Genomic DNA, 23,590 nt, shown 5'->3' on the forward strand with positions numbered 1-23,590 from the left:
GGCAGGTCGGCTTTCTAGAGCCTGGTGAGCATCACTGCACACGGCGGGGCTCAACCAGCTGTGTCGTTGCTGCTGTGCGGTGGACATGCGTCAGCTTCAGGATGGGGAGGGCAGTTTTCAGGCCCACAGCCCCTGCAGGGGCTCCCGGGATGGCACAAGGGAAGAAAAACCCCATCTGGGGACAGGAGTTGGGGTGCCCCCACAGTATCTGCAGAATATGGCAAATCCAACGTGGATATGGCAAATCCAACGTGGATATGGCAAATCCACTATCACGCGAACTGCCCGCCTCTGAGGATCCCAGGGAACAAGACCCAGAGGCACGCAGCCCCACACCGGGCCCTCCCTGGTCACCCCGGTCACCCCAAAAGCCAAAGGGAGCCACTTGCAAGAGATACCAGACTCCAGGCTGCTCTGCCCACACGCTCCCCAGACCTCAGCCTCCGGGCAGTAGTACGGCCTTTCCCCTCCCCTCCTACTTGCGGTCACCCCTGTTTCTGGATCCATTGAGCTTTGAAGAGGCCCCAAGGCACCCAGGACCGGCTCCCAAGAGGCTGGAGAGCAAGGCTCCCATTTGGGGCAGTGTAGCAACAGCACCAGAAAGACAACTATGAGAAATCGTCACTGTCCCTGCCACCCCTACTCCCCCCATTGCCGCCCTCAGAGCCCAGCGGAGCTGCCCACATCCAGCCCTCTGAATTCCGGGGGGCCAGGACTGTGTCAGTCTCTTGGTCACCCTAGGGATCTGGTCCCGAGCTTCTTGGCCATGTGGTGCATCATGGGAGGCTGTGGCTTCAGGTTGGAGAGCCACAGTGGCCGTGCCCCTGGATTGGGGACTCACCACATGCTCCCCGAGGCGTCCCGCTCCCCAAATGCGCTGTAGGAGCCATCCGGGTGCCTGTAGGTCAGCTGCCGCTGGTAGCCTGCAGGGGAGTCAGAGGGATCAGTGACCTGGGGCCGTCCCTGCAACCCCCACGCCGTGATGCAATACTCATATCCCGGGTGGCCCACATCTGGAGTCTGGAAAGTGCGCTCCACCAAGGGTGTGGATGAAACCTCTACTTTGTTCCTCTCATTTCCTGACCTGGCCTCTCTGTAACTCCTGGTCACACACAGGCCCTCAGTCATGGGCGTCAGTGACCTGCACCATCTCGAGGCAGCACCCTCTGTCCCCACGAGTGGGGACTACTCCACGAGAGCCTGGTGTGCTCTGAGAACAGAGGGCACTAGAAGGGCCAGAGCAGAAGAACCAGGGGGCAGGGGAGGGAGGTGAGGCGCCCACCCAGGCCACACTGGGTGTTCAGCCTTATTGTGAGGCCAGCAGGGGGCACGGGCTGGGTAAGTTGGGGAGGGCTGTGAGGGGACATATGTAGTGGGTGGTCTGTAGGGTCCGGGGAGGAAGCAGGGTAAATGGGAGGTGGGCACCATCCAGGCAAGCAACGACGATGGGACTGTACGGCGGAGTGGTAACGGGTAGGGAGGGTTTCTGCAGTATGGGCAGAGCTGCTTAGCTGGGCCAGGTCTAGGAGGAAAGAAAGATCCAGAAGGCACCAAGGTTTGCACCTTACCTGCTGGAAGGATGGTGCTCTGCCCCCGGAGATGGCAAAAGCAGCTGAAGGAGCTCTGTGTAGGTGGACCGTGACCGCCCCCCCCCAAGTTCATGTCCACCTGGAACCTCAAAATGGGACCTTATGGGAATAAGGGTCTTTGCACTTGTGATCACGCTGAAGACTTCCAGATGAGCTCATCCTGAAATAAGGTGGGGCCTAAATCCAATGACCAGGGTCCTTAGAAGAGACCGCAGGATGCGGGAAGAAGTCCCATGAAGGTGGAGGCAGGGAAGGGTGGGAGGGACGCATCTCCAAGCCTAGGAATGCCTGGAGCCCCAGAATTCAGGAGAGAGAGAGGCCCAGGACCGTGTCCCTCAGAGCCTCCAGATGGAACCAACCCTGGAGCCTTGATTTTGGACTTCTGGCCTCCAGAGCTATAAGCAGATATAGTCCCATTGTTCTAAGCCATGCAGTTTGTGGTACTGGTGTAACATGGGAAATGCTGTGGGTTTGGGTCCAGGTCAACTTGCGATAAATTGTGCCAAACAAACGTCTGGGTTTTCTAGTATGTGTAAAGTTACGCTCATGCTATACTGTGATCTATTACGTTTGCAAAAGCATCACATCTAAAATAACAATCTAGGCACCTTAAATCTAGGCTCCTTAATTCACTTAAAAATATTATGGCTAAAAATTGCTAATCATCATAGCAGCTTTCAGTGAGTCCTGATCTTTATTATTTTTTTAAGTATTATTTATTTATTTATTTGACAGAGAGAGAGATCACAAGTAGGCAGAGAGGCAGGTAGAGAGAGAGGAGGAAGCAGGCTCCTCGCTGAGCAGAAAGCCTGATGCAGGACTCAATCCCAGGACCCTGAGATCATGACCTGAGCCGAAGGCAGAGGCTTAACCCACTGAGCCACCGAGGCTCCCTGAATCGTTGTTTGTTTTGTTTTTTTTAAACTGGTGGAGGGTTCTGCCTCCACATGCTGTCTGCTGACCCACTAGGGGGGTGGCCGCTGTGGCAGTTTCTTAAAATAAGACTCAGCCCTCTTAAACTCTGAGGCTGACTCATCAGCTCCATTTCTAGAATATTCTAAACCCTTGATGGTCATTTCAACAATCTTCACAGCATCTTCACCGGGAGTAGATTCCAGCTCAAGAAACCACATTTTTTTGTTTATGCATAAGAAGCAATGGCCCCTTTGTTCAAGTTCTAGCATAAGATCGCAGCAATTCAAATAAAGTAAGAATTTCAAAGCTTGGGGGCGCCTGGGTGGCTCAGTGGGTTAAGCCTCTGCTTTCGGCTCAGGTCCTGATCTCAGGGTCCTAGGATCCAGCCCCGCGTCAGGCTCTCTGCTCAGCAGGAAGCCTGCTTCTCCCTCTCTTTGTGCCTGCCTCTCTGCCTACTTGTGATCTCTCTCTGTCAAATAAATAAATAAAACGTAAAATCTTAAAAAAAAAAAAAAGAATTTCAAAGCTTGGAATATTGAAGAAATTACCAAAATGTGACATAGAAACCGGAAGTGAGCAAATGCTGTTCAGAACATGAAGCTGATAGGCTTGCATGCAGGGTTGCCAGAGACCTCAAATTTGGGGGAAAAAAAAAAAAAGATGCCCCGTCTGCGAAGCGCACTCCAAGAAGCCATGCCTGTGTCGCGCGCAAGAAGCCATGCCCGCGGTCCCAGGAAACGAACACCAGCAAGCCTGGCAGAAAACCAGGGAAGGGGGCTTGATGGGAAGCTTGTAGAATCTGAAATGCCCACTGGCTGAAGGGTACAGCATCTGGCTGTTCAGGGAGCGTCTGGCTGCCATGGACGACTAGAGAGTCATCAGACTGGGGGCGGCGTTCAAGGCCGGAACCCAGATGGGTTCAGCAACCTGAGCGTCCCCAGCCACAGACCAACTGGGCTTCTTGGGGTTCCTAGCAGTCTCTGGTCAGCCTTTATCAAGCCAGATTTTGGGCCTGTGGCAAACTTGCCTTTGCCTTTCCATCCAAGAGTTTCCACGTTCACCATGAGTTCTTGTGCTTTCCTTTCCCCATTGAGAACGGATGGTTCTGGATCATCAGGACTGCTTTTGGAGATCTTCTACAGGGAATCTTGACAGGCCAGGAGGCGGGAACTCCAGACTCGCCTCAGGAATCAAGGCTCTCACTTGCCTCAGTTTCCCCATCTGGGAGGGACCTGACATCCTCTGAGCTGGGCACACTCTGGTCCTTCTTGGAAGGCAAAAATTTCCAAGGTGGTGCCTGTAGGCTCTCCTCTCACTCTGGCTGGGACCTAGTGCCCTGGCCAGCCAATCCCATCCAGGCAAGCCTGGGGTCCCAGAAGACCCCACCACTCGCCCCTGCAGGGCCTCAGGCTGGCTGCTTCCAGGAGCCTCACTTGGCTCCTGTGGGAAAAGAGGACCATTAGCCTGGGGGTTGTTGGGAGGGCGACTTGGGGCCGCACGGTGGAGATGCACATGCCTGCTGTGACCAGCAGCTTCACAGCTGGGTCAAACCCTCGCCTTCCTCCCCTTTGCTCCACTCCTGCCCAAGGCCAGAAGCAAACCTCTGGAGGCCCCAGGACCTTGGCATGAACTGATGAACTCCCTTGCTACACAGATAGGAAACTGAGGCCCTGAAAACAGGCTTTACTTGAGGACATACAACAGGTGTCCATGACAGAGGTGAGGCCACAGCCTCCCGTGTGCCCCTCCTATGGGGCCAAGACATGGCAGAGGGGGCGGGTCAGGGCACTCAAGAGGTCTTACCCCACACACCTGTGGCTGTACCCCATCCTAAGGCTCTGATTCCTGGTGATGGAAGATATTTGGTGCTGCATGATTTCTGAGGACGTTCCGTGCTGTCTTATTTATTTCTGAAGAGGTTCAGTGCTGTATTGTTGATCTCTGAAGATTTTCAATGGTGCATTTTGTAGAGGAGAAAAATTAGAAATACCCCCTCCACGTTCAAGAGAAAAGTTTTCCGTAAATGTAAGTGATGGACAAAGAGTGTAGCTTGGAAAATGACTGTGAGCACATCCTGACCCAGTGATTTCACCTCTGGACACCCACGCCACAGAAATTCAGATGCTTTCACCAGGCACGGGCACAGGACGCGATTATAGGGAACTATTTTTCTTTTCTAAATGTTTTTTATAATGCTTATATTGCTCTTTTTTTTTAAGATATTTAAATTTATTTCTTTGACACACACAGAGAAAGAGAGAGAGCACAGGCAGGGGGAGCAGCAGAGGGAGAGGGAGAAGCAAGCTCACCGCTGAGCAGGGAGCCCGACATGGGGCTTGATCCCAGGATCCCAGGATCATGACCTGAGCCAAAGGCACCCCCTTCACCAACCGAGCCACTGAGGCATCCTATGCTGCTCTTCTTGTTAAAAAAAAAAAAAAAAAAAAATCTGCATTTCTAATAGACGCCATTTCTCTCCCCATTGCTGACTCCTGGCATTCAGTGCCTTGTCCCAACCGGGGCAGACACTGGGCTCCTGCTGACAGTGACCAGACAGAGCCACCCCGAGTGGCGTCTTTCACCCACTTGGGTCCCTTCCACATCTGCTGTGCTGGGCACGTGGGCTGCCTCCCTCCCCATGCCCTCCCCATGCCTTCCCCATGCCCTCCCCGCCCCCCGCAGCACCCCCACCCAACCCCGGTACCTTGTACCAGGTAGTCCGTGGTCTCTCGCTCCACCTCGGGGCTGAGCTGCCGGGTTTTCTGCAGATATTTTAGGACAAAGATGTTGGGTGCAAAATGGATCATGTTTTGCTCTCCGCAGCCAAAGGGCAGCCGCAGGAGGTTGCTCAGGTGGTTCAGGGTTGGCCCCATGACATCTCCTGGAGGAGAGGAAACAAGGGCTGGACTGTGGGCCGGCCTCAACTGGGGCCCTGGCTGCCCTAGCGACAGCTTTCCCCAGCAGCCTAACGCCTAACACTGGCCACCCACTCTCTGTCCGCGGGTGCTGCCTTCGGGACCAGACCGCGCCCCATGCCCACTAAGCCCACGGAGGACCCTGGCTTTGGCGGCCATCCCCTGGAACTCTCCTACACACCTCCCTCTCTGTTCTTTAGTCTCAACTCGGTGTTCTTTCTGTACCGCTTCATTATGCTGAACACTCATTTCTTTGTAGCTTTTAAAACAGGTGCATTTGAAGCTATACATTCTCCTCTAAGTACAACTTTGGTTGCATCCCACAAATATTGATAGATCAATCCAGCCATTATGGTTCCATTTTAAATATTTTTTTAATCTAATTTCCAATAGGAAATGTGATTTTCTCTTCAACCATGAGTATTTAGATTTTTTAAAAAGTTTCCATACACATGACATTGTTGGTATATTTTTTAGTTCCTTTTTTCTTTTTGATTTCTCCTGTGCTTTCCTCCCTTCAGCACTCTGTGTTCCTCTTCTTGGCTTCTCTGCACCACACATGGCTGATGGGCCCTCCAGAACTCCTGCTGTTCCCTGATCACACCTCCCTTCCTTCCTTGGCTTTTCCTCCTGCCCCACCTCCTGCAGCCTCCATCCATGGCAGAGCCTGCCTACTTTCTCATCACTCTCCTCTGGGCTTCCCAGCTTATTTTCCACCTTCCATCCCACTGTGCTGAAGGCACTAGCACAGGGGTCCTGGCCTTTGCCCGATCTCCATCCCTGCCCATCTGCTTTCCCCCCTATGCCACTACCCAGGCCACTGACCCCCGAAGCCATCTCTTACTTGATCTCCTGCCTCAGAAATCGCAAACTCCCACAGCCTCTAATCTGGCTACGATCACCAACCTGTCTGAGCCCCAGGGCTTCTGTCCTCTGATCTCAGAGAGACCCAAGACCCCTGCATTCAGGTATGTATGCCCCTCCCAGCCTCTTGCCCTCTCTCCACCCTTCCAACACCCAGCACTGTTTTGACCACGCAGTCCTCACTTTCCATTCCTGGGGTACAGGAGACAACCCACACCCTACAGACTCCCAGTCATAGCCACTTACTCCTGCTCAGCATACATTCTGGATGTCTGCCCCTTTCACCAGGACCCCCCATCTTCCACCCTGCACCTCACTGACTTCACCCAGACTTTCTGCCTTCTCACACATCACCCACACTCACTGCCCTCACAGAATCCACTACCCACCCCTTGGGGTTGCCTCACACACGGCTTGGACAGGCTGGGTCTGGACCAACCTCAAGCAGACTGACAAGGCCTCAAAGACAGGGTTGGCGTCATCTCTGCATCTGCCCCAGCATGGAGAAAGCACCAGAAGCTGCTTATTGGGTGAGTGGATATGGGGCTGGAAGCAGATCCCCTGTAGAGGCTGATGTGAAGCCAAGTTTGGAGTGGACACCTTGCCCCATGGCCTGAGTCCTTGCCCCCATTCTCCCCAGCCAGGCTACAGGGCAGACGCACCTATGACGGAGGCCACTGCCCGCTCAGACCCAGGGATGGCGCTGTGCGGGACTCCCAGGGTAAAGGCCTCACTGTAGCTCTCGTCCACCTCCACCTTCTTCCAGATGCGGAACTCACCCACGGAGCCCCAGCCAGTGGAAAAGCCAATGAATCGGACCTCTGGTGGCCTGGGGAGGGTCCAGGCCATGATGACAGACTCATTGGAAGGCTCTGGACCATGGCCAACCTGGAAAAAGAGGCCAAGGCTGCTGGATGCTGGAAGGAAGCACACAGTGGTGCTCAGGCAGCAGGGACACTGGCTACAGGGGTCACAGACAAACTGAAGGTCACTTCACACATTTAATGACCAACAGAGATACAACTATGGCATCTACAGGTTCCAAAGTCATTGGGCTCCCAGGAATCTCTGGGCCTTAGTACATGCTATTCCCTCTGCCTGGAACATCCTCTAATCCCCAATTTGCCTGGTGAACTCCTATTCATGTTTCAAAACCCCGTCTGACTATGTCCCTCCTCTAGGAAGCTGTGTTAGCTGCTCCTTTTCTATGTCCCCTTTGCTTGGCCCCTAAAATACACCAGCCCCCATTTCACCTGCTTATATCCACTTTCCTTCTCCATGACCACCCACCATCCCTCAGATCCCAGATTCCTACACCCCTATAAGTGACTCCAGGCAGACTGTGAGCAGCCTGAGGTGGTGCCCTGTGTTTACCCTGCTTCCTTGCCACCCCCTGTCACAGCTGGACACAGAGCAGGAGGCAGCAAATGCCCAGGAGCATGAGGTTCCCACATCCACCCCCATCAGCCCGGCCGTGCCTGGATGAACCCGCCATGCCAGCTGATCCAGAATGTTCTGAATTCATCCCAGGAGAGGATCTTTGCCGTGTGTGTGCTGGCCACAGGATCGCCCATCTTGCTGGTGGAGATCCAGGACCTGGTGTTCTGGTGCCCCCCCAGGACAATCTCTATCATGCCTGCTGTGTCCTGGGGCCCAGCAGACAAGGCCACGCGGGCATCATTGTGGGCTCGCACAGCCACATCAAAACGGGTGAGACACAATGGCCGCTGCACGTACTGGAACTCGTACTTGTTGGGTGTGGAGATGTGGACTCTCTCTGGATGGAGGGAAGGAGAGAGAGGTTTGAGGGCGCCCCTGGAGGCATCCTGCCTCTCCTTGTCTGTGCCCAGAGCTTAGAATCAGGACCACAGGGGGCCTGAGGAACAGCAAACAGAGTTAGCTTAATGACAGCTCTGCCAACAGCAGGCAAAAGATGAAATGCTCACAGGGTTAAATCCTACAAAAGATGTGCAAAGACTGTATGCAGGAGGAGACTGCAAAAGACTCTTGAAACTGATGAAGACCTAAATCAGTGGAGAGCTAGACCACGTCTGTGGGTCAGAAGACATGGCAAATACATTCATTACTCGCCAAACTAATGTTCAGATTCGCTGCAATCCCAATCAAAACACAGCAGGGTCTTTTGGGGGAAATCACAAAGCTGATTCCACAATTTATATGAAAACTTCAAGAATCTAGAAGAATCAAAACAACTCTGATAAAGAACCAAGTCAAAGGACTCACACCTCTGACATTGAGACTTGATAGAAAGCTGCAGGAATCACTACAGTGTGGTACTGGTGTCAACACAGCAGGTGCTCAACAGGACAGAATAGGGAGTCCAGAATGGAACCCACATGTGCATGAACAACTGATCCGCAACAAAGGCATGAAGGCAATTCAATAGCAAAAATCTTTCCATCAAATGGTGCTGGAACAGCTAGTTACCCAGAAGCAGAAAAGGGAACTCCAATCCATACCTTGCATGGTCCCCAAATATCAACTCGAAATGGATCAGAGCCATTTTATAAGCATACAACCTAATACTATAAACTCTGAGGAAAGAACGTAGGACTTGGAGATTTCTTAGATACAACAAAAGCATAATCCATCAAAAGACAGATTGATCAACTGGACCACATCGACATGAGAAACTTCTGCTCTTTGAAGAACACTAGTAAGCAAAAGAAAAGACAAGCCACACAGTGGGAGAAATGTCTTTGTGAAGCATTTATCTGGGAAATGACTTGTATCCAGAATATATTTTTTTAAAACTTCCAAGACTCATTGAAATAAATGTTAAAAGATCTGAACAGGCACTATACCGAAAAAATATATCTATACACCAGTAGTAAACAGGCATATGAAAAGATGCTTGAATGATGGAAATGCACATTAAAACCACAACGAGATACCATCAGACACCTATTAGAAGGGCTAAAATTAATCAGAGGGACAACCCTAAGTGTGGGTGAGGAGAATGAGGAAGTGATTCTCACCCACTGCTGGTGAGAATGTGAAATGGTGCTACCACTTTGGAAAACTGTGCAACAGTTTCTTAAAAGGTTGAATGCACACCTACTGTATGATTTCACTATTCCACTCACAGATACTGATTTAAGAGAAAGAAAAACATATTACTCATACAAAAACTTGTCCATGAATATTCATAGCAGCTTTATTGGAAATAGCCCCAAACTGGAAATAGCTCAAATGTCCACCAACAGGTCAATGAATAAACAAAGTGTGAAGCATCCATTCAACGGAGTCCCACTCAGCCTTAAAATGACTGAATTATTGATACACACAACATGGTTGCCTCTAAAATTTTTATGCTCAGTGAAAGAAACCAGATAAAAAGAGTACATTTTATATGATTCCATTTATATAAAAGTCTGGAAAGAGCAAAGTAACCTATAGAGACAGAAGGCAGGTCAGTAGTTCCCTAGTGACAAGTGTAGACAGGGATGAGTGATGATGACAAGGGAGCATGACTTTTGGGTTTAATGGAAATCCTCATTATCTTAGTTGTGATGGTTTCCCAGATGTACACACATGCTAACACTTACCAACTGTACACTTAAAATATGTGTGAGTTATTGTAGTCAATTATACCTCCATAAACATGTTAAAAATATTGCCGACTTTACTTCAAATACAAATACGTACTCAACCTAGCATAAATTATGATGTGAAAATAGGAACCATATATATAAGTGTCCAACAACATTTCAAAACGTTCCATAATGATCAAATTATGGAGCAGTCTTTTTTTGTTGTTGTTGCTTTGTTTTAAGATTTTTATACATTTACTTGACAGAGAAAGAGTGCACAAGCAGGGGGAGCAGCACACAGAGGGAGAAGCAGGATCCTCCCTGGATCCCCAGGGAGCCCGATGCGGGACTCGATCCCAGGACCCTGGGATCATGACCTGAGTCAAAGGCAGACAATTAACTGACTGGGTCACCCAGGCGCCCTGGAAGCAGTTGTTTGATAGAACATACTGAAACTGTTTTGAAATGCTGTTTATGAAGACTCTATAATAACAAGGGAAAGGGCTTGGGATGTGTTAAATGAGCAAGGCAGAACACAGAATTATATAGCTCATGAATTACAACTATGTTACAACAAACGACAGTCAATCCTACAAAACCAAATACAACAAAATGTCACAAGAAGAAATATTTTTTCCTTCTTTCTAAGTTCCCTGTATTACAAAGGTATTGCTTTGTCTTTTCCCAATTTTTAAAATTGTGGTAAAATATACATAATGTAAAGTTTGTCATCTTAACCATTTTTAAGTGTACAATTCAGCGATATCAATTACAGTCATGTTGTGCAAATGTCAGCACTGTCCACCTCCAGAACTCTTTCCATCTTGCAAAACGAAACTCTGTCCCCATTAAACACTAAGTCGCCAACCCCTCCCCACAGCCCCCAGCTCCCACCATTCCATTTTCTGTCTCTATGATTTTGACTTCTCTAAAAACCTCAGAAGAGTGCAATCATAAAGTATTTGTACACATGTATCACTTTTTGTCATTGTTGTTGTTGTTGTTTTAGAGAGGGATGTGGGAAGGGGCATATGGGGAGAGAGAATCCTGATTTGGGGCTCAATCTCACGACCCTGAGATCATGACCTGAGCCAAAATCAAGAGCTGGATGCTTAACAGACTGAGTCACCCAGGTGCCCCACACCAGTATCACTTTAAAAAATGTTTTTAGTTTAGGGGTGCCTGGGTGGCTCAGTGGGTTAAGCCGCTGCCTTCGGCTCAGGTCATGATCTCAGGGTCCTGGGATCGAGCCCCGCATCGGGCTCTCAGCTCAGCAGGAAGCCTGCTTCCTCCTCTCTCTCTCTCTGCCTGCCTCTCTACTTGTGATCTCTGTCAAATAAACAAAATCTTTTAAAAAATGTTTTTAGTTTAAATTTTACTGAGATAATTATAGATTCACAGAAAATTGTAAGAAATAATATGGAAAAAAAAAAAAGAAATAATATGGAAAGATATGTGTCCTCTGGAGCCAGTTTCCCTCAGTGGTATCTCACAAAATTCTACCACAGTATCACAACTGGGATATTGACCTTGATACAATCCATCATCCAATCTTCTTCAGATTTCCCCAATTTTATTTGTACAGAATCCCTCCTATTGCCCTTGACCACCATATCCCCAACCTTCATCCCCATCTCAGCAAGGACCAATTATGACCTCCATTTCTAAAATGTTGTCATTTCAAAAATATCATAAATGGAATCACTTATGGACTCTTTGGGGATTGAGGTTTTTTTCCCCCTCAATCCCCTTCATCCAAGTTACTGCATAAATCATTAGTTTATTTCTTTTTACCAGTGACTAGCACTCCAAGGTATGAATGAACCATAATTTGTATAACCATTCATCCGCTGAAGGACACCTAGGCTATTTACAATTTGGGGCTATTACAAATAAAGCTGACATGAATGTCTGTGTATGGGTTTTATGTGAACAGAAATCTTCATTTCTCTGGGAAAAATGCCTAGTAGTGCAATGTCTGGGTGCAACGCTTGGAGCATGTGTAGCTTTTAAGAAACTACTGGCAGTAACCATACCATTTTACAATTCCCACCAGCAATGTATGAATGGTCCCTTTTCTCCACATCCCAGCCATCTTTTATTGTGGTCACCTTTTAAAATTTTAAGTCATTCTGGTAAGTGTGCATTGATAACTCATGGTGCTTTAGCTTGCATTTTGCTAATGGTTAACGATTTGAACACCTTTTCATGTGCTTATTTGCCACCAATATATCTTCTTGGGCGAACTGTTTATTTCCTTTTCCTCCTTTCTTTTTTTAAGATTTTATTCTTAAATAATCTCTACACCCAACATGGGGCTCAAACTGACAACCCTGAGATTAAGAGTCGCATGCTCCACTGACTGAGCCAACTCCCACTTTCTAATTGGATTGTGTTCTTTATTGTTGAATTTTGAGTTCTTTATATATTCGAAATACTAGTCCTTTGTCAGATCTGGGTTTGGAAAGATTTTCTCCTACAAGTCTGTAGCTTGTATCTTCTTCCTCTTAACAGCATCTTTCGCTAAGTAGTTTTTTTTCTTTTAAGTGGGCTCCACACCCAGCATGGAGCCCACCAGAGGGCTTGGACTCATGACCCTGAGATCAAGACCTGAGCTGAGATCAAGAGTCAGATGCTTAACCGACTGAGTCATCCAGGTGCCCCTTGCAAAGCAGTTTTTCATTCTGATGAGGGTCATTCATCAGTTTCCTTTTATGGGTCATGCTTTTTGGTATCATATCTAAAAACCCTTTGCCTAACCTTAGAGCCCAAAGATTTTCTCCCAATTTTTTCCCTAAAAATTGTGTAGTTTGACATTTAAGTCCATAATCCATTTGAGTTAATTCTTGTATAAAGTGGGACCTTGAGGTCAAAGTTCATGCTTTTGCCAATAGATGTCCAACTACTCCAGCACTGTTTGTGGAAAAGGCTATCCTTCCTTCATTGAATCGCCTTTGCACCTCTGTCAAAAATCATTTGAGCATATATGTATCATATTGTTATTTAATATAAAAAAAGGGAAACAGGTCAAGGAGGAAGTCTGTGTCCAGAGTGGGTGGTCGCAGGACCTGTTGTGCTAAATAACTTGGCAATGCGACCCCCAGAGACTCCAGCTCAGATCCTCAGCTCTGTCCCCTGCCAAAGCCTGCTGGGTGACTGCCCAGTGCCAGGCCAAGCCTGAGCTCCAAGCTAAATGGTTCCTCTGGGAGGGACTGGACAGGGAGAGGGCAGGCGCTTCCACTGGCAGCCTGGGATCACGTTCTGCTTAGCATTTCCCTGACTCCACCAAGGCAGGGGAGTGCACTGGGCACTCTGTCCCCATTTCCTTTTCATGCATCAGGTGCAAGTACAATGTCGATTTCAGGGGACTGAAGCAGACTCCAAATCCCACACCTTCCAGAACCCGCTTTAATTTCCTATTTTCTCTAAGGCCCAGGATTCTGGGTTAGCCTTGCTTCCCACAGCTCTCCCATGGTGTGACTTTAAGACCTCCCTTCCCTGGATCCTAGGCTCCTCACCCCAGGGCTCTACAGACAGCCTTATTCCTGCCTGCTCTCTTCTCATTGGTGCCTCCAGTCTACATTCGTGGGCACTTCCTTTCTGCGGGGGGATGCCCAGCCCTCACTCTGGCTCGTGCTTGTCACCAGCCCAGACATCTCAGTTCTCCACTGCTGTGTCTTCTGAGCCCAGGAAGGGCGGGCATCCACTGAGTAGGGGGAGAGCAGTGACAGTGTGGGGGTAAGGGCCAAAGTCCTCAGCAGGGTGGGTGCAGGGACTCACCGTTGGGACAGAAGAAAGCACTGTAGGTGTATGCACGGGGGGCTCCTTCTGGCTGAAACAGAGAGACGGGGAGAACTGAGTGCTGGAGGGGCGGTTGGCACAGGGGAGCGGCCGCCTTCCCACGCCAGCGTCTCCAAGTCTGGACCCTGCAAGGTGATGCCGATGTCACATGTACACGGTACCAGGTACTAGGCTGCCTACCTCCCAGGCTCAGGTGGGGAAACTGAGGCTCATTCTCTTTCTCCAGGCTCCAGTCAAACCAATGCGCCAATTGCTCCTAAATTCATCATGCTTGCCGCACACTCCGACCTTGCCCTCCCCGTCTCCCGGGCTAACTGCGGAGCCTGACTCCTCCTCCATCCCGTAGGTCCCAACTGTCACCTGCTCCCCCACTGTACGCTGCTGTCCTCTGCACTTTCCTCCCCGGCAGATGGCAGGCAGCGTCGCATGAGGGTCTGCCAAATAACCGATCCAGCAAACCACCCATGCACCCGGAGCTCTCCTGCGAGGAGGGGCGGGAGAAGGGTCTTTGTCGCTTTATCGAGCCACACATCGGCCACCTCCTGCTTCAGAAATCCATTTTTCCGGTTCACGCTTCAGTTATTTGCATCGACCTCTCAGGTCTTCTGATACTTCAATGTCACCTCCTGCGCCCAGAACAGCCTGCACAGGTTGTACCAGCAAATGCTGCAGAGAAAGCAGGCTTCCCAGCGGCGTGAATGGGAGGAAGGGCCGAGGGAAAGGGCGTGCACTGAAATGGCGTGTGCTGCACGCTGCCAGGACCACAGGCAGAAGGGAGGGCAGCTGTTTGCAGCTGGGCCATGGGGGAGGGGCAGACATGCCGAGGAGCTTTATCGGCACTGCTGGGCACTCTCGGTGTAGCGAGAGAGTCCCGATGTGTCCAAGCAGCACCCAAAATACAGCGCATCGCTGCTACCGCTCACCCAGGACCACGAGGGATCATATGCGTTCTCCCCGCCCCCTCCAACCCCGCCATGCTGCAGGCTGAGTGTGAGCACCCCCGACTTAGGGAGCGGTGCTGGAATATCAAGACAGGCGCCCAGCCCACACTAAGTGGCAGATCCTAGATTCCCAGCTGGGGTGGGGGGTGTCAGTAAGACCCCAATCCCTGGGCCCCTCCACTCTAGTCTCTGTGTCCTTCCGGCACGGGCGTTCCAGTGACAGCCCTCCAGATACCAGGTCACGATCCCCATAATTGACTGTGACAAACAGGAAGTCGGAGACCGAGGCACACCGCCCTCTAAGACGGTCAACGTGGGGGTCAGAGGACATTTCCCCGCAGCCCTTGCCAGTCCCAGGCCGCTCTGCCAAGCCCCACTCCACACGGGAGGAGGGCCAGACTCTGCAGCCCCCCAGCGAGGAGATGCAGAGACCTCTCACCCGCCCCCAGACTGAGAGCAGGACCCACGGGGGCTGCCTCAGCCCTGGGCGGGGACCACACACCCCAGTGAGGCCGTCACCCCATGGTTGATGGAATCAGGCCCTGGTGAAGGGCCCTCAGCAAGGACATGGGCTTACCTCAACCGTCACACTGCGCTTGATGTGATCCCTCCCAGCAGGGACCCGCCTGTCACCGAAGCTCTCCTCCAGGTGTCTGAGGGCCTTCCCATCCCGGCAACAGCTCGCTTCTCCATAAGCTAGGGCTTTGGCTGCGGAGATCAGAGCGCCCAGGGCGTACTGTCAGAGCAGGTGCCCACCCCCCGCCCCAGGGAGCCGTACTGTCCCTCCCCCTCAGCCCACGTGATTGCGTGTGCAAGCATGTATGTGCGCATATGCGCGCTAGGCTGGTGTGGCACCTAAGCTCAGCTCCCCCCAGATGAAGCTTTGGGTCCCACCCGGGGGACCGCCCCACCCTGTGCCCTGACCGTCCTGACCAGTACCTGCCCCCCAGCCTGCTTCCCCAGCTGCCTTCCTGAGCTCATCTGCTGTCCTGCCCACCCCTCACCTGTGCCTGGGCTCAGCTCGAGGATGCCTTGGTGGCCCGGAGCGGGAGAGGCGTGACACAGCATGGGGCCTCACCTGTGACGTTGCTGAATCCCAGGTCACTGAAGGACAGAACCACCCAGGTGGGCTCCATCTCCCCGGAGGCCACACACATCTTCTTGGTCAGGTGGCGTTTGCCAGGATGCCCGACAAACCGGATGCCCTTGGGAACCGAGATCTTCACGTACACCTGCAGGGGTGTACAGCCCTTCAAGGTCAGCCCTGAGCCCATGCCCTTAGGGTAGCTGTTATGGGTTCGAGGATGGCTCCCAGAAAGTATTTTGAAGTCCTAAATTTCGGGCACCTGTCAACGTGATCCTACTTCGAAACAGGGTCTCTGCACAATGAGGTTAGGTTCTACCTACTCCAACAGGACTGGGATCTTTTGAATAGGACCCACAGACAAGATGTCCACGGAGGGAAGACACGTGAGGGAAGGCCACACGCAGACAGACTGGGGCCGGGCAGTGGGAGGCCCGGGAGGGAGCTCCCACAGAGCTGCGGGAAGGAATGTGCCCTGCCCATGCCAAGGCCTTGGACTCTGGCCTCCAGACCTGTGAGCAAATCCATTTCTATGGTTCTCAGCCTCCCAGATCATGCTGCTTTGTTACGGCGGCTACAAGAGGCGGAGAGAGTGGCCTTTTCCACTTCTTTCGGGAGAAGCCTGGGGTCCCAGCTTGGTCCCCCCAGCCTCCACAGCATCAGCAAGGGTGGTGGCCCTTCCGTGGATACTGTTCTTGGCATGTGCTGACCCATTCAACCCGTAACCGCTGTGACTCCACTGTCCCTGATGTTTGTGGACACCGAAACACCAACAGGTGGAATGGCGTGGCCATATCGGCAAGTGTGTGAGTGCAAACGGGGACGGTGAGCACCTGCTTTGCGGACCTCCAGTGTTTCTGGCCCCTGCCTCCCCGAAAACACAGCTGCTGCCCCTCCCACGGTCCTCTCCCCAGTTACAGAGATGCTCTGTCCCCTTCCAAGCCGCTGAGGCTGACCCCCCCGATCCTGGCCTCCTGACATGATGGGTGCCCCGCCCCCCACCCAGACTCCCAGGCACAGGGAAGGCTGCGGGGGGACGGGGGCAGGTTTAGTACCTCGGCACAGGTGCCCATGTAGTTGTAGACGCTGAGTGGGATCTTGGCCTGCTCCCCGCGGACCACGTTGGGGGGCAGCGTGAAGTCGACAAAGAAGGGCTTGAAGGTCTTCAGCAGGGCAGGCGCAGCGACCCCCAGACCCCAGGCCTCAGACAGACCCACAGCCTCACCCACCCAGCTGGTGATGGAGTCTGGGACCAGCAAATTGAGCGTCTCCTCACCGGATGGGTCACTGCAGAAGGATGGACAACCATGGGCCCTTCTCTAGGGCCAGGCCGAGGCAGCCAGGAGGGGCTGGGGTCTACAGCAAGGCCAGGGGAGGGGGGCGGGAGGTGGCCCGGGAACTGGGAAAAAAGCATGTATGCACCACATGGCGTGTGACAGGAGAAAGCTGCCCATCGGCCCAAACTCATATAATCAGAAACACGAATGGCCCTCAGGACAGCTGGAGACACAAGACCACAGGCCACGGGGGTTCAGCTGTGGCGACTCTGGTAGTGCACGCCCCACCCGGTTCAGGGGGGAAAAGACACTGAATTGAGGGGACTGGTCATTTGAGACATGCTTGTGTCTCCTAGAAAGATGCGTCCAAGCCCTAACAGCCAGTACTCGCGAACATGACCTTATTTGCAAACAGGGCCTTTGCACAGGAAATTAGTTGTAAGGTCAGGCTGGAGGAAGGGGGGCCCCAATCTAATGACGGGCATCCTTCTCAGAAGGCAATCCAGACACAACAGAGGAGGAGACGAAGGCGGAGATGGGAGGGACACAGCTACAAGCTGGGGGGATGCCAGAGCCCCCGGAAGCCAGAAGAGGCCCGAAGGGATTCTCCCCTTGAGCTTTCGGAGGGCGCGCGGCCCTGCCCACACCTGCATCTCAGACGTCTGGCCTCCAGAACTGTGAGAGAATCAGTCTCTGTTCTGAGTCACCCAGTCCGCGGCTCTTAGTGACAGCAGCTATCAGAAACTCACGCCACACAAAACAAAGGCAAAATTATCAAGAATTTTTAGATCGATCGCCTATGGAAATGATAACATTTGCGGCTACCTATTGGGTTAAGTAACATACATGATCCGAGTGCACTCCGCCTGTTTCTTTTTGCCCTTTGTAACGGGGCACTAGGGATCAGAAATTGCGTATGTGGCCTCGTGGTCTCTTTTTTCTTAGACAGCACTCGTGGCCCCAGGATCCCCCTGCCCCAGGCCAGGGGCGCCCCTGATCACTCCAGAATGGCTCAGGAGGACAAACTCTGTGGTCTCCTTTGCATTTCCAGAACGGCCTTTTGAGATTTATCTTAGTATTTGGTATAAGAGTCCTCGGGGGAGACGTGAAGCCCAGACAGCTCCTGGCCTAGCAGGGGTCCAGCTGTCTCTTACTCACCTGCCTGGCCTCGGTCTGCTTCCCAGGAGCCTGACCCAGGTGGCCCTCATGGGGTGGCCGGAACCCCCCAGCCCAAGGCACCCAGCAACCCCACAGGGCCTAGGGCCTCCATCCTCCCCTCTATGAGGATCACCCGCTATCATCCTGTGACGATCCCCGGAAGGACGTTTTTAAGTTTCATATGGTCACAGCCAACTTCTCCGTGGACACTGGGTGCTACCACCCTACCCCCTCCCACCCCCCACCCAGGGTACACCCACTCACCCGTTCCAGCCTCCCCGTCCCACAGACTCCAATGGAGCTCAACTCCCAGTTAAAAACACTTTGTGTGATTCTTTGAGGCCTGACCACAGGCCATTACGAAGGCTTTTCCCTGGCAGCCACCAGGGGACGCTGCCTTCCCCATCGAAGGCTCGTGGCACAGCCAGGGAACTGTGGCCTCTGAAGGGACCTGCCAGCCACGCTTTGCCCTCCCAGCCCTACTGCTTCTGTGTGTCACTAAGGACCTGCCTAGGCCCCAAGGTCATTAGGTATCTGAAGACCACGGCCAAGGTCTCCTTATCAGAGGGAGGAAATCTTGAAGGCATTTCTTGCCACTTTGGCTCAGCACCCAGTACTTTCCCACTCTGAGCCCGCCCTCCTCCCTCCATTTCTCCAGCACCAGGGTCCATAAAACTGTAGGAGTCTTTTGCCCAAGCCTCCCTCCACAGCGAGACAACCCCATGTCTGACCCACCTGCAAGGTGTGACATTCTGTAGGGAAAGCAGAACAGGAGGAGTCAGGCTATACTCTCAGGGCCATCATGAAAGACTTCACCATTACACTCACTGCAACTCCTTGTCTTGCTTGAATTGGCCACTCTGACACCTGACAGCTCAGCTCTCCCTCTCTCCAGCTCAGCTGAGCTCTTGAAAGCTCCAGCCTATCCCACCTTTATGGCATCCTGACCCTTGAGCCTAGCCCAACTGTTCAGTGTTACCCACTGCTTTCCCACCCACACCACACCTGGCTCTGCCCACCAAGCTCTGGCTATTCCCTCTGCTGGAAATAACCAAGAAACAACCACAAGAATAGGAGCTGCCTGCCAGCCTGGCTGGGCTCTTGCTATGGACAGGGAGCTACAAGGAGCTACACTACGACTACCCCCAAAAACTCACAGAGGGGAGGTGGGAAGCAGAGCTGAGGACAGAACATCCTGGGTGCTGGAACCAGGATGCCATCCCTGATCCCCACAGTGTAGACTGAGCTAGGTCCCCTGCACTGTGTTTTCATCTCAAAACTGCCATAAATCACAGAGAAAACAAACAGCACAATGACAGATGTGAGGCCCTCCTTATGAGTAATTACATTAAATGTAAATGGATTAAACTTTCCAATCAAAAAGCAGAGATCAGGGGCGCCTGGGTGGCTCAGTGGGTTAAGCCGCTGCCTTCGGCTCAGGTCATGATCTCAGAGTCCTGGGATCGAGCCCCGCATCGGGCTCTCTGCTCTCTAGGGGAGCCTGCTTCCTCCTCTCTCTCTGCCTGCCTCTCTGCCTGCTTGTGATCTCTCTGTCAAATAAATAAATAAAATCTTAAAAAAAAAAAAAAAGCAGAGATTAACAGAGTGGGTTAAAAAACATGACCTGACTATCTGCTGTCCACAAGAGACTCACTTTAGCTCAAAGGCAAAAGTAGGTTGAAAGTGTAAAGACAAAAGTAGGTTGAAAGTGAAAGGATGGAAAAGATATGCCAGGTCAATAGTAACCAAACATGAGCAGGTACGGCTAGCCTGATATCAGACATAATGGACATTAAGTCAAAAAGGGCTACAAGAGACCAAGAAGAATATTATATATTAATTGATTAAAGCTTCAGTACAGTGAAAAAATATAAGAATTATGAACATGTATGTACCTGATAAGAGACCACTGAGATATGTGAAGCATATGTAAATGGACAGAACTCAACAAGAAATAAATAGCTCTCCAGTAATAAATGGGAGAATTCAACATCTCGTTCTGAACAACAGACAGAACAACCAGACAGAAGATAAGTAAGCAAGTAGAAGACTTAACACAATAAAGTAACTAGATCCAGCAGACATTCACACAACATTCTACCCAGCAACAGTACACACGTTCTTCTCAAGTGCACATGGGACAGTCTTCAAGACAGACCATGTATTAGGCCACAAATGAAGTCTCAGTAGTCAGTAAGAAAAGGAAAACTGGAAAATTTACAAATTTGTGGAAACTACACAATATATTCTTAATTCACCAATGGATCCAAGAAAAGATCACAAAAGAAATAGTAAAATACCCAGAGATGAATGAAAACAAAACATAACATCTCAAAACTTATGGGATGCAGCAAAAGCCATGTTAAAGTGGGAAATTTATAGTTATATGGTCATTAAAAAAGAAGAAAGATCTCAAATATACAACCTAATTTCACAGTTTAGAGAACTAGAAAAAGAAAAACAAACTAAACCGAAACCTAACAGAAGGAAGTAACAAAGATTGGAGCAGAGATAAATGAAGAACAGATAAATAATAGAGCATCAACAAAACCAAAAGTTGGTTCTTTGAAAAGATCAATGGAACTGACCAACTTTTAATTAGACAAAGGATAAAAAGAAGACTCAAATTACTAAAATATGAAGGTGGAGCCATTACTACCCATTCTCAGAAATAAAAAGATTATAAAAAAGTACATGAACAACTATACACCAAGAACTTGGATAAACTAGTTGAAATGGGCAAATTCCTAGAAACACAAAAACTAATCAAGGCCAAATTACAAAGAAAACCAAAATCTGAACAGACCTAGAGCTGAACAGACCTGCGAGGAGACTGAATCAATAACCAAAAATCTCTTTACTAAGAAAAGCCCTGCACCTGATGGCTTCACTGGTGAATTCTACCAAACATTTTAAAAAAATTTTCAAAGCTTTATTTTATTTTAGTGGTGAGGGGGATGGGCAGAGAGAGAGAGAAAGAGAGAGTCCCAAGCAGACTCCAAGCCAAGCTTGGAGCCAAATGTGGGACTTGATCCCACAACTCTGAGATCACGACCTGCGCCAAAACCAAGAGTTGGACACTTAACCAAGTGAGCTACCCAGGCGCCCCAAAACTTATCAAATATTCAAAGAAGAACCCTAGTGCACTGTTAGTGGGAGTGTAAAACAGTGCACCCGTTGTGGAAAACGGGATGGCAGTTCCTTACACAATTACACATAGAATTACCATATGAGCCAACAATTTCACTTCTGCATATCCACCCCAAAGAACTGCAAGCGGGGTCTCAAAGAGATCCCTGCACACCTGTGTTCACAGCAGGGTTATTTATCAGAGCCAAAAGGTGGAAGCAACCTGAGTGTCCACCTTGTTCCAGGTGTCAACCCCGGTACCAAAAACATCACCCAGCACCAAAAACATCGGCCCCCAGAAAATGTAGATACATCTGATACCTCTGAATGGTAATGGACAGCCCATCTTAGATTTAGACCCCTAGAATGGAACGCCATCCTCTGGATCTGTTCTGACCATGAGAAGTCTTCCCATAATGGCGACACACACATCTTTGTGAAAGCAGACTCAGGACCCCCCTCCCCCCGGGAGCTCAGCTCTGTGATGCCCTCATGCCATGGTGTTTCATGTCTAGAAAGGGGGCCCAGCTCAGCAGTAAGCCCACCCACGGACCAGGAGGGCATCTGACCTTCCTGCCTAACCAGTTTCCCAGGGCAAGCCACCATGACCTTCTACTGGTACATTGGTGTTCTGACACGAATCATGAGCATTGAAAGAAAAAAATAAGCCAACGGCATCTGGCAGGAATTTGGCACAGCAGGGCGTCTTCAGAAAGGACTGAAATGGGGGGTAAAAAAGTGGAAAGGAAATATGCTGAGAAAAGCAGCCAGTTTAGTGGGCAGGAGCCCGAGTTCCCTGAGGCGTGAGTGGGGTGTTGGGGGGGGGGTCAAGTTCATGTTCCAGGGAACTGTAATCGTTTTAATGAGCTCGTTATGCAAACAGAGCAGATAGAGTTACCCCAAGTGGGAGTCGTAAGAGGCACAAAGACCCTGCATTTCATATTTCCTGAGCAGATGTCCAAGGCCGCAGTGGGATTTGGGGCTGACTTCATGGCGTTGAGTTTTATGTGTTGGAAAAGGATGCCCAAAGTCTGACTCAGATGCTGACGTCAGATCTGAAAGCAAACCCACTGGGAATGATCTGGACTTGCCTGAGTGCCTCTGAGTCAGCCCGCAAACACAGCGAAGAAACGGCATCTTACTGTAAGAAAAAAGAAAAGCTCACTGTACCTGATGTTCAGACAATGCCAAATCCATGTTTCGGGGAAGAAAGTCCTTTTCCTCTTCTCTGCTCTATGAAAAATTAGAAAAGAAATGAGAAAGTGTCATGGGACCTACCTTAATTCTGTACCTGACAGGTAAACTTCTACCCAAGTAAAACATAACACAGGAAGTCTTACCTGGAAAGGTTAACACTGGACTCGGTTACAGGGTCGTGGCTTAATTCTCTTGGCTGTCAATTAACACTCTAGTTGATTAGGACAGAATCCGCTAGTTCTTTTTTTTTTTTTTAAAGATTTTGTTAATTTATTTGACAGAGATCACAAGTAGGCAGAAAGGCAGGCAAAGAGAGAGGGGAAAGCAGGCTCCCTGCTGAGCAGAAAGCCCGATGCGGGGCTCAATCCCAGGACTCAGAGATCATGACCTGGGCCAAAGGCAGAGGCTTAACCCACTGAGCCACCCAGGTGCCCCAAACCCACTAATTCTTTTACCTGGCAGGGTTAACATTCTACTTGATAAGGATTTGAACAAGTGGTGCATCAAAGGTTTGACAGAATCACCCTAACTCAACAGTGGCACTTCACATCCTGAGTTTAGAAGGTAAAAAGGGTCACAGGGACCCCCCCAACATCCTCCCCTTTGCTAAATTCTCCCCCCTGGGTTTGCCATGTTTTTACACATCTCACTTTGAGCCCCAGCACCTCCCTGTTTCCTAAAGAGCACCTGCCATTCTGGGTTCATTCACAGGAGCCTCACAGCCCACCTTCCTTAGAGACTGTCTTGTTCTTTAAAATAATAATAATAATAATAAAAAAATAATAGGATGCCCAGGTGTCTCGGTTGGTTAAGCATCTGTCTCCGGCTCAGGTGATGATCCCGGGGTCCTGGGATCGAGTCCCACATTGGGCTCCCTGATCAGTGGGGAGCCTGCTTCTCCTTCTCCCTCTGCCTGCCACTCCCCCAGCTTGTGCTCTCTCTCTGGCAAATAAATAAAATCTTTAAAAATAAAAATAATAATAAAACCGAGCCCTACTTGAAATTTGGCAGAACTTCTCAAAATTAAAAATGCTCACATCCTTTCAACCTGCAGGATCTCTCCAAGGAATGCACCCTGGAGATACTCATGGACACAGGCACCAGGACAAAGGGCTGGTTTGTGGCAGGAAACAGCCAAAAATCTCCATCGGGAGGGTGACCAGGTT

General features: G+C 50.5%; 1 protein-coding gene across 1 annotated transcript in view; it reads right to left on the minus strand.

The window, feature by feature from the left end:
- LOC111144182 (C3 and PZP like, alpha-2-macroglobulin domain containing 8) overlaps window positions 1–23,590 on the minus strand; it is a 69,963-nt gene that overhangs the window by 13,972 nt on the left and 32,401 nt on the right. The window contains exons 19-27 of the mRNA XM_022498373.1: window positions 22,398–22,460; window positions 16,719–16,950; window positions 15,658–15,811; window positions 15,157–15,287; window positions 13,618–13,669; window positions 7,762–8,060; window positions 6,946–7,171; window positions 5,209–5,385; window positions 842–923 (exon numbers count right to left, since the gene is read on the minus strand). Of these exons, the coding sequence (XP_022354081.1) occupies window positions 842–923; window positions 5,209–5,385; window positions 6,946–7,171; window positions 7,762–8,060; window positions 13,618–13,669; window positions 15,157–15,287; window positions 15,658–15,811; window positions 16,719–16,950; window positions 22,398–22,460 (1,416 nt within the window). The remainder of the gene's footprint in view (window positions 1–841; window positions 924–5,208; window positions 5,386–6,945; window positions 7,172–7,761; window positions 8,061–13,617; window positions 13,670–15,156; window positions 15,288–15,657; window positions 15,812–16,718; window positions 16,951–22,397; window positions 22,461–23,590) is intronic.

This window comes from Enhydra lutris, unplaced genomic scaffold (genome assembly GCF_002288905.1).
Source record: "Enhydra lutris kenyoni isolate GAN:26980312 unplaced genomic scaffold, ASM228890v2 scaffoldscaffold10, whole genome shotgun sequence".
Classification (NCBI taxonomy): Eukaryota; Metazoa; Chordata; class Mammalia; order Carnivora; family Mustelidae; genus Enhydra; species Enhydra lutris.